This window comes from Anarhichas minor, unplaced genomic scaffold, assembly GCF_050575085.1.
Source record: "Anarhichas minor isolate MPS153535 unplaced genomic scaffold, ASM5057508v1 ptg000006l, whole genome shotgun sequence".
NCBI classification, from domain to species: domain Eukaryota; kingdom Metazoa; phylum Chordata; class Actinopteri; order Perciformes; family Anarhichadidae; genus Anarhichas; species Anarhichas minor.
Genome location: NW_027466452.1, coordinates 2,590,955 through 2,602,500, shown reverse-complemented (window position 1 = coordinate 2,602,500; position 11,546 = coordinate 2,590,955). Strand labels below are relative to the sequence as shown.

General features: G+C 42.6%; 1 protein-coding gene across 3 annotated transcripts in view; it reads right to left on the bottom strand.

The window, feature by feature from the left end:
* The window catches only part of LOC142935085 (xenotropic and polytropic retrovirus receptor 1 homolog), a 59,060-nt gene that overhangs the window by 22,558 nt on the left and 24,956 nt on the right, over positions 1-11,546 (bottom strand). For all 3 annotated transcript variants that reach the window (XM_076079227.1, XM_076079219.1, XM_076079212.1), the window contains one exon: positions 6,944-6,995. In XM_076079227.1, coding sequence (XP_075935342.1) covers positions 6,944-6,995 — 52 coding nt within the window. The remainder of the gene's footprint in view (positions 1-6,943; positions 6,996-11,546) is intronic.

Sequence of the window (11,546 nt, the reverse complement as noted above, 5' to 3'; positions counted from 1 at the left end):
GCAAGAAGATAGGAGTTGTTAGATTAGTGACCCTTCATGAACAGAGTGAAGACTCTTTGTCTCAGGACATTGATTAAACCACCTGAATGCAGATCAAAAATGAAGAGAAGGGAATAAAGGACAGCAAAGGCAGAACAAAAGACAAATGGGGATGGAAGAGTGTGTGAATGTAGAATTCCATGTTTTGTGCATCAAAGCCCCGTAATGTCCTGCTCTGACCAGCAGGAGGAGCAGTGAGACAGCAACCGGGCGTCCATCTCGGACAATAGTCTTCATAAGCTCGGTTCTGTTGTTTCTATGAACAGTTGAATTTGAACCCTCATCTTAGGACTGGAATGTTCATCCTTCTAATGTATACAGATCAAAAGTAATGCAGTTCACATACGACCTTTTTATAAAGAACTGTAAATACTACACTGTGTTTTTCATTGACTACAGCCACATAATATAGTCTGGAGATGCCAACACATAAAATGTCAACTTCTTTGCACATGGATTTGTTATCCTGACATAGAAGCAGCGGTTGGATCGTGTCCTTGAGCGTGAGCCGGAACCCGGGCGCTTTACAGCAGCCCACTGCTCCTAAAATGGTTAGGATGGGATACATGCAGAGGTCACATTTCATGGATGTACATGATGATTCATATAAATTGAAGTTTAATGACCCAAAAAGATGGATTTAGACTGTGTTACAACAACAAGTGTGTATGTTTACTGCACGTCACACTGTGTTGCAATCTATATCAGACTGTATGGCAGTTTGAGCTTTTCACACTGTACAATGAATGCGTGGTGAATTGTGTTGCACCAATGTTGCTACATTAGCTTCACTAATTTACTCTCTTGCTTTGAAATACAGCAATACATAAAAACAAGCCTTGGCCATAGTGCTGCTATTTTGTTTCACCTCCATCATTTTAGTTAGTGTGTTGTTTTTCTCACCAGCCAGTATCGTATTCCGATTGGTTGGTGTTTGTAGCAGCCTCACATTGTGAGAATTCGTCAGAAATATTGCAACAGGCTGTCTTTGGTCACCACAGCTCCAAATGGGCTTTTGGTGGATGTGTCCCACTGCATCTAGGACCATGTTTCTCTCATGATTGGTCATTTTCGTCTCAGACAGACCAGAATTGCGCAGTGTAAAGGGGCCTTTAGTGGGATACTTGAAAATAAGGAAGCCGTCACCTCTATCAATCCTACTATAACCGGTAAAAAAGGTTTTCTGTGAGATATATATTATTATCATGCAGTCAGATCCAGACAAAAGAGCAGACAGTAATGCTCTCTCTCTGTGATGTTACCTGATCGGTATCAAATAAATAAGTAGTACACTGCTGCACAATGGTCCTGTTCTGTGTCTTCTTTACAGCTTCTTCACTTACAGACAAACAATCTGAAGTTCATAAGAAAAAAAGTCGGTTAAGACAAAACATTTTTTGAAGCTAATCTTTTGAAAAATGCACAGGGTCGGTCAAGTTCTCCATGTTTTAAGATTGTTTTCCAAAACTGTTACAGCAAGTGACGTGACAGCATTTTTTTTCTCACTTTGTTTTGGAGAATTATGATGATATCAATGTTATATTTACTTGTATTCCAAATACCATGTAAAAAGTTGAATTCATGTTCCTCCCATTAAGTCAAATGTTGTTAATACAGTTTTACCAGACCAGAGTCCTGTAATTTCCTTTGAAAAGGTCCAACCACTAACTTGTACCCACTGTCACGTCAACAACAAGCAAACAGCAGACCAGGCAGGTGGCTTTGAGTCAGACTCTGCCAACTCAGTGATTCACTGAGTTTCAGACTGGCTGTAGACAAGACACCAAATTAACTAAATTGGAGTGTCCCAACCGCTACACCCCCCACTCCCCCCCACACCCTCTCTCCCTCCAGCGCACAAACAGCCACCACGGTCAGACTACAGTAATCTCCTTATCCTTTTTTGGCCTTATTCGGCTCTTTTCTCTCCGTGTCTCGGCTCATGTCATCATGATTATTATCATTATTGTCATTATGACATGTCTGTCTCTCGGTAATAGGCTATACTTTCCATTTGACAATTGATGTTTTTTAGCTGTATTATTTAGCAACACCCTGCTTTACTCTCACACAGTTACACATATTCACACAGCCAGCCGGTAAACAGCCACCAGGGCTCACTTGAACTGTTCACTAGTTTGAGGGACAGCACAACAATAGATTTGTTCATTTATCCAGGTTTTGAGATCTCTGCATCCAGTCCAATAGAATAGACATACATGGAATCTCATGTGTGGTATTTAAAGTGACCTTTAAAGTGATGCATAGAACATGCAGTCAACATTATATTTGGACCTATTGGTTCTGTGGAAAGTAGTTCCAGATAATATTGTTCACAGTGGAAATTTCAGAGATGGAAATTTCTAGGTCTTGCCCCTGAAAATCGATGAGTCGAATAATCCTTTGGCGACCCCTCGGTCGACTCCCTAGTCTACAAATCGACACAGAAACACACTGAGGACCGTTGGCCTGGGTCAGACAGTGGTGCCTGGAGCAGGAGGTCGTGTTCCCCCCAGCAGGGATAGAGGGCACCACGACCCCAGGAAGCCACGAGGGGTGCTTTGAAGCTCATGCCTAGAGCCACAAGGCCCCCTTCACCAGGGCCCTACCAAGCCCCCGCACGCACGCATGCACACAATGAGAAACCGTCCATGAGCTATAAAAGAGGGTGTGTCTTAAGTACAGGAAGCAGTGCTAAGCCTCCCAAATAAAAGAGAAACTTTACATTTAATTAATCAACTTAATGTGCGTCTATAATCCTGTAGTTCAGACAATCACGTTAGTTAGTTCAGTATCAGTTTATATAGCCTACTCCTCTAAACCCTGCATCACCAACTGCAGGATCATTTGGCCAAACTCAGTATGCTCACACACTGAAGCTGGTCGCAACCAAATGCTACTAAGTCGATACATCAGGAACAAAAGTCCGCCCGCCTAAGTCTGCTCCCCGCGTATTTCAGAGAAGTCACAGAAGAATTCCTAAAATAAAGTGAAGGGGAAAAAAACAATGGGCGTCAGTGTTGGCACAAATAGTCAGGTGGATTTAGTCATTAGCCAGAAGATGAGAATGGAACAACCTGTGAATCACAATAAATAGCAACATGTGACTGTAGACTTCTGTATAGAACATAGAGACATTTATAGGGATTATGTTGGACTCATTGGCCATGCTGCAAATTAGTCAGCAGTTATTTAAATTCATCCTGAAGGGAACATGAATGCCTGTACCATATTTAATGGCAATCAATTCAATAGTCGTTGAGACATTTCACTCAGAAGCCCAAATGTCAAACTCCTGAGGGCTAGAAAAGTCAGAGCAGATAGCGCGGCTAAACCATGGAAATGGAATGATACTGGGAGTCTTTGAATTTGAAGAGCACTCCCAACTTCACACTTACTGTATGCACAAATGACCAGATCAGATTGTCTATCTGTGTCTCGGTACTTCCAAGCTTTACTTCCACCTTCAGATGTTCTCTAAAGCAACCTCAAATTGAAATGTTCACAGTGAGGGACAATCACTGAAGCAGAATCCCATCACGTGTCTATTTGAAGCCTTTTCTCTGCAACAAGCAATTCTGCTGCTCGTTAGATGTGTGTGTGTGTGTGTGTGTGTGTGTGTGTGTGTGTGTGTGTGTGTGTGTGTGTGTAAAGAGACAGAGGGAGTGGGCGGGGCCTGTATACACCAAGTATATATCCTGTATACACCAAGTTCAGCAGCACACAGCTTCTGGTCAGCTACAAGTAGAATCTCATTCAGTGGGAAACACTGATGTGTGTGCAGATTGATAGAAAACTACAATGTTGTTTCCACAGTGTAAAAAATGGCCAGCAACTAATATTAAAGATTCAAAATATTGAGACGATTCCAGGTTTTAACTGGGACTTGTAATAATATTCAGACTCCGTGGTGGGCCGTCAGGGCCAGCACGGCCTTCTCTGCAGAATCACAAAGTTATAGCTATTTTATAATTTAATAATTTTTCTTAAATACGCTACATGTATTATAATTAGGGTTGGGCAAGTTAACACGTTATTATCGCGTTAATGCATTACTTAATTAACGCCGACAATGATGTTATCGCGCGTTAACGCAGTTTTTTTTAAATTATTATTTTGAAAGTCCGTTGCTCACTGGCAGCGGTGGAGCTTCGTGGGACTACGTTGGATGCAGCGTGTGGGAGAAGTATAGATAAACAGAAGCAAGACAAGCTAACAAATGCTACAGAGAAGTGGATACAAACTGCAGCCGGTTAGTGTTGTGGAAGATGTCGGTCTGAGGAACGTTCTCAAGGTGCGCTCGTGTCACGTTTGGTGTGAACGCACCTTTAGGATCGCAACGAATGACGGCACGTATGAGCCTCAAGACGCACCATCACAAGAAGAATACACGAGTTGTATGAAAAGGAGAGGACTACAAAAGCGACGGCGTTACAACGAGCACCAGCTGTTGCTCTTACTGGAGACTACTGGACATCGCTGGGTAACCATCATCACCTCGGAGTTACAGCATTATATTGATGAACAGTAGAGCTGCATTCACATGCTCTGACTGTCATGAAAACAGAAGACAAATAATAATAACAAATAATAACCGTAGCTGTGGCGCCATCATGAGGTTATTAGGAGATGGTTCAGCTGCAGGACAGCAGTGAAGGCCCAGGTATAAAATGCATGCCCGCCACTGTTCAGACTTGATTAATGGTGGTGCCATTAAAACTGCTAGTGTCTTTTGAGCACCACGGGGGCCCAACAAAAGAAAAAAAAAAACTCTAAAAACAGAGGCTTTATTCTGGATAAAAAGCTTTACTAAAACCTGGTTGATAAAAGTGTGATCACTTTCACAAGATGGTGAATGGGTGAGATGAAGATGGGATGTGAGCTCCACTGAGTTTGGGTGAACTTAGTCATGTCATCAAGGTAACAACACCAACACTGTGCTGCATTACAGGCTCTGATCACTATTACTGACGCCGCTGTCCTACTGCATGACCATTGTGAGTAGACCCAGACACTGAAAACAACCATGAAGGAGATCAAACAAACTGATGGGATGGGGATGCAGATACTTCCCAACATTGTTATTTAATTCTCTGATCAATCAAACTCAAAAATAGTGATTGCAGATTTTAAATAAAGTCGTTGTAGAGTGTGCTGTCCTCGTATTGCGAAACGATTCAGGTACTACTGTCAACAAACAACCAGTGTGATTCTGTCTTGAGTGGTTTTCATATTTGAATAGCTACTGACATCTATCTATCTATCTATCTATCTATCTATCTGCAAACACACACAAGAAAACACATGCTATCTGATTGATAAGCAGCTGGCAGAGCTACAATTACAGTGCAAGCAGTTATAAGAGCTCTATGCATCTGGTAAAAGCTCTACTTTAAAACTTATATTGCTTTGCGGCTGATCGTGATGTTCTCAGCTTACGGTCTGTTACGTCATATTTGAATTGCAAATAGGCCCCTTTAGTGGTGAAACTCTTTTGCCAACTTTTGCCAAAATGAGATGAAAGGAGAGATACCAGGAAAAAACGTATTGTGCTGGTCACGCTGCTTTGTGAGTGTGTCGGGGCACATAGAGGTCTGTCATTACATGATGACAAATAACTGCTTTTGGGACTTCTTTAGACTTTCTGAGGCCTTAAATTTTGGTCATACTGAGGCTGTTGTTAGTGTATTTATACAAAGACACATAAGTACAGTCAAACTACTTCAGGTCCCCGACTACGACAGTCTGACATTTTGAGCAGAAATTCATTGCTTCTCAGCAAACCTATTGTGGAAACTGTTTGGAGACGTCGCATATTAAATAACGATGGGCAAAATGACCTCAATTTTATATCGGTTTTTTTTGTTGCAGCGACAGAATTATAACACGGTATTACAAATTTGAATGGGATACACTTAAAACATGATTCAACCAATGTTCACTCTATTGGCAATGTAAGGGAACATATTTTAAGAAAGCAAAAAAATATCTCAAAAAAGGAATGTTTATGGACTCCTAATGGAGTATTCTTTCACATATTTACTGTTTGTTCACCTCTCTAAGGTAAACAAAAGCCGATATAACTTTTTCAGATCTTCACCCACATGTAGAAAGAGTTTGAAAACATGCAGCGTAGACACTGTTGGACCGGTACAGTACAAAAGACACAAGGCCGGTGAGTATAGTTTGTATGAACTATGTGGGAGTAACTTACTTCATCCTGTGTTATATTTCCCTTGTCCGTGTTTAACATTATCAGATATAAATTTGTTTGCGTGTGAAAATGGACGCTGGCGTGACAGCTTGTGAAAAACGTCAATTAGGTGTGTGTCACGGTCAATGTTTGAGAGTTGGCAGCCCTCAAACATGTATAGCAGAGAATTACATGTAAAGCTCAAATTGTCCGTGCACTATTGTGCATAATGCACGTGGTATTTCGAGTCTTGTTAAACCAAATAAGCAGAGTCGGTGGTGTCTGGCTATGGAGAAACAAATCGTGTTCATTCTTTGCGAACTACTTGTTATTTGCAAACAAGTATGTGGCTCTTACAGCGCTGAACATCCAATGATAATTCTTAGTCTTCTCTGTTGTCTCCAAACATCACAGCTAATGAATGTAAAGTGAAGGGCGGAGCTGTGCTGCACCACCAGGAAGGAGTCACGGACCGCTCCACGTTTAATGTGGAAATGACAGCGCCACTTGAGCTGAGGAATGGTTTTCACTAAATTGTAAGCTCACAGGATTTACTGGGCTGCAAAAACACCTTTAAGTCATTAAAAGAACACACATTCATAGGGCTCCTGCTAATTTGCTTGTCCATTGTAACTTCCATTTTTAAGAGGTCGTCAGCCACCTAATGATAGAGCAGACCTTACTGTGTGTGTGTGTGTGTGTAGATAATACCTTCAATAGATGGGGCCTGGTCCTGAGCAGCATACAGCATCTCTTTGAAAGCCTGCAGACATAACAGGAGAGAAATGATCAAATAATGAAACATTGACATGAAATTAGATGAAATATTCATCTTGTGAAACGTGGTTGAAAAGGCGAGTACTATTCAGTGCACCATCCGTTAGTCCTGTTTGACGTTGGACAGCCTGCACTCCAAACATGCCTGCAATGGGGCAGACTGTGCAGGAGATGCTCTTCTTGCTTTGGTTGTCAGTAGTGTTGTAGTCTGGGACCGTTTCACTTTGTTGCCCCTTTTCCACAGCAGGAACCTTCCCCACAAACTAGAACCCTTTTGAGGAAGGTATGGCCTTTGATCGGCAGGGAGCCGGGTCATTTCTCGGGGACATTTTAACCCAGTTCACTGCGATTGCTCTGAGCAGCACACATGGGCATTCATCAAGATATACTGTATTTTAGTTATATTCCTTGCTATTCCCCTGATTGTCTGAATAAGTCGCTAAATATGTTGCTAGTTGCTTTTAATATCTTTCTAAGAAATTAAGTCCCTAAGTAAAATCACCAAGTTGGCAGCACTGGTTAACTCGCCCCTGACGTCAACGACAAGGTTGGCCTAGGCCAGTGGTTCCCAAACTTTTTCTGTCAAGACCCCCTTTGATGATATAGGAACATTGGACGACCCCCCCCCCCCCCCCCCCCCGCAACCCGACCCCAAATTTTTCTTGGTTTTTAATGAATTGCATTATAATGCATGAACTGTATAAAATATTTTTATTTCTTTCTAAAATAAGTACATATCACTTCACAGTTTATTCTTCAGTTTGTTTAACTGGGAAAAAAAATAGCAATAATAAAATATATATAAAATAAAAAATATATAAAATAATTTGTAAATACAATTAACTTAATTTCAAACAAAGTGCAAACAACATATACTGTATTTCCTCACATTGAACAGCAGGTTTTCTCAAACAATAAAATAACACAATTATGAACAAGGTGTGCAGGTCTACATGGACCATATTATTTTGTGATCATATTCCTATGTCTATTCCTATTCATATATATCAATCAGTGACTGGTGTGGGCTTGCTTTGCTTTACAGATTTTGTCAAAGCGGGGTTGCTGGTTGGAGATAGCTACTCTCAGTTCATTCTCAATGTTCAACTTTGATCTGTATTTGGTCTTCATTGCAGCAACTGCAGAAAACCCTGTTTCACATAAATAGGATGTGGCAAAAGGCAACAGTATGCCCATAGCTCTTTGGCCTAGTAGTGGGTAGTCTTTCTCCACTCCAATCCAAAACACAGCCAGTGAATTGGATGTGAACTGTAGTCTCCTTGTTGAGTCAGATGTCATGTCAATGTACTGCTCTTCCTCTGTGGTACTGAGGTCTGCAGGTGCAGTTGCTTGAAAGGGGTCTCGTAACCAGTCATATTTGGCAGAATCCTCAGGGAAGTACTTGTGAAAGTGCTTTTGCAGGGCTGAGATATGAGCCTTCATACATGGAATAATTGTATTTTCCAGCTCATTGTTTTCTAGGAATGCATTCAGGTTTTCAAAGGAGTCCACACTCCCCTCTGCAAGCCTTCTGTCCCACATCTTCAGTTTTTTTGTAAAAGATGTTATTTTGTCTGTGAGCTGTGGAAGATGAGTGTTGGTGCCTTGCAACTGTAAATTCAGTCCATTGAGCTTCTGAAATATATCACTGAGATAGGCAAGCTTCTGTAAGAAGTTTTCATCATGAAACTTGTGGGCAAGGTCATTCCCTTCTTCAGTCAAGAGCACTCTAATCTCATCCCTCAGCTCAAAAACCCTGGACAGTACCTTCCCTCGTGAAAGCCATCTAGACTCACTATGCCACAACAGAGCTGTGTGCTCGGATCCCATTTCTTCACATATTGATGTTAGAATCCTGGATTTCAGGGGTCTGGTTTTTATGTAGTTGACTGTTGTGATGACATCTGTCAACACTGAGTTCAGTTCGGGACTTAGCTCTTTGGAGGCAAGTGCCTCTCTGTGAAGGAGGCAGTGTGTCCACTGTGCTTTGGGAGAGACGCGCCTGATAAGAGCTTGCAGTCCGTTGCGTTTCCCAGCCATCGCCTGAGCCCCGTCTGTGCAGACTCCCACGCAGTTCTCCCACTTCAGATCTGCCTCTTTCAAATAGGCATCAATTATTTTAAAAAGTTCTTCTGCAGTGGCCCTGTTTGGTATATATTTGCAGAAAAGCAAATCCTCCTTTATTTCTTCCGCATCAATATACCTGACATATGCTATTAACAAACTGTCTTTACTGCTGTCCGTTGCCTCATCCATCTGCAGAGCAAAACGACCATCTTTCATCTTTTCAATAAGCTGCTCTTCCATGTCTGCAGAGAGGTCACCGATACGCCTTGAAATAGTGTTGTTTGACAATGGAATAGTTTTCAGTTTATTGGCAGTTGCTTCATCAATAACTGTTGAAACCATGTCAATGGCTGCAGGTAGTATTAACTCCTCCGCTATTGTGTGAGCCTTTTTGCATTGGGCAACTCTGTAGGCTACTTTGTAGGAAGCGAGTTGTGCTTTAACGGGGACAGATGCAGCTTTTTCAAAGTGACTCTGCTGGGCATGACAGTTTTCCAATTGTTTTTGGAAAAACTCAAGGTGCTTGTTAATATGTTCGGGGTGGTGGGTTTTCAGGTGTCTTTTTAATTTAGTGGGCTTCATGCTCTCTGCCGCCAGTATTTTAAGACACAAAACACACTGGGGTCTCTCATCCTGACCGACAATAGTGCTTGTGAAGCCCAGAGACAGATATGCCTCGCTATATTTCCTTGCCTTTACCTTAGTTTGAGGCGTTGTCGAGGTGGTCGCGTCGCCTGTTGCGGCTGTAACAGAAGTTCCATCGGATTTGCGCTTTAGACCAGTCACAAATCTGTCCATCTTTGTACATACTTCCTTCTCTTATCTTTATCTTTCTCTGTCGCTCCGTATCTTTCTCGCTCTGTGTCGCTGTGTGTCTCTCTCTCGTTCGCGCTCCCTCACTCTCTCTCTCCCTCGCTCGTTCGCGCTCTCTCGCTCGGGCACGCGCTCGCTCTCGCTCTCGCTGGTTTTGCCACAGTCGGTCTGTGACATGAGCCGCTCTGGTGGCGTGGTTGGAACACAGTGCATGTCACGTCGGTTATTTTATATTGTTTTACCGGTGTATGTGTGCGTCTGTGTGTGTGGGTTGGTGATGAAGCCGCGACCCCCCTGTAGTACCACCGTGCCCCCCCTAGGGGTCGCGACCCCCACTTTGGGAACCACTGGCCTAGGCTAACTTACGATGGACTGACCTTTAAGGTGCACCAGCTATTTTCATTTTAGTTTATTCTCATTGCATACTTCATAAGCTGGTGATCTTTACAAGACCCACACCGTCTGGACAAACACTGCAAAAACAATAGATGTTGCCATTTTTTGACAATGATGTTGTCGACGTGTTGACATTGCACGGAAGCATTCGCATAATGTTGCCTTTGTTGCTCTCCCTCCATCCTGTAATAATGCAGTGCTCATGGTGCAGGCTCGCTGTGAGTGAATGTGCAGTGTGTAGTACAGCTTGTCTCTGCTGTAGACAACAGTCATTCAGTCTCAGTGAGTACTAGAAGGAGAGCAGGACAGTCCTCCTCTTTCATACTCACTCGCTCAAGGGTTAGATAGTAGAAGTCAGTCAGTCCCTATTTCAGAATGCCAAAAGAGCACAAGACCACAATGGCCTCACTGTGTGCCAGACTGCCGCCCCCCCCCCCTAATCAAAGGGCGGCAGAGCTGGCTTCTGCAGCAAACAGCAGAGCAAGTCAAGGTCATGCTATAGCCCACACAGCCAGCCTATACTCACTGTTTCAGCAGTGCAGCCACAACAACAGTGTAAACAACACCACTGACAACAAACAGCAAAACACAGGAAAGATGTACAGCAAAAGCAATAAGGCAGTAAGATGACTCCCATTCTATAGTGAGCTTGCCAATAGCCAACATTTAGAGTTACAATTAGTTGACTTTGTATCATTTCCTAGATCACCTAAGACTACAATCAGCTATAAACAGAAGAGCAAAGGGCCGTATTAAGTGTGTTATTCCTGAGACAAACTTCAGAAACTAAGTTTACCCAAACACAGAGAGAAGCCTGCAGATACATCATGTGATGCATGTTTGTGTGGTTACAACAGATCGCTGTGGTTCTATTGACTGCCTATACATAGGAGAGCTCAAATTTGAGAACTGAATTCAGGATCAATACAAAACGGTTTAGTACTGTAACCTGAGAGATCAAGCCCTCAGCAGAGGAGATAGAGGAGTATTAACTACTGAGAGGAATAAAGTGTATCCTTGTGGCTCTTCGCAGGCTCCTCTTCTCACCAATATCAATATCACCTCCTTTTTTCTAAAGTCAACAGTCAGCTCCTTGGCTGTACCGACGTTGAGCAGTAGGTTGTTGATATCCTCTCTATATGAAGTCTCATTGATGTTTGTAATCCAGCCGTTGACTCTAGTGTCATCTGCTCACAACAGAGTTCTCTTCATGTTTGGGGTAGCAGTCGTGGGGGTACAGCATGAACAGGAGGGGGCTGAG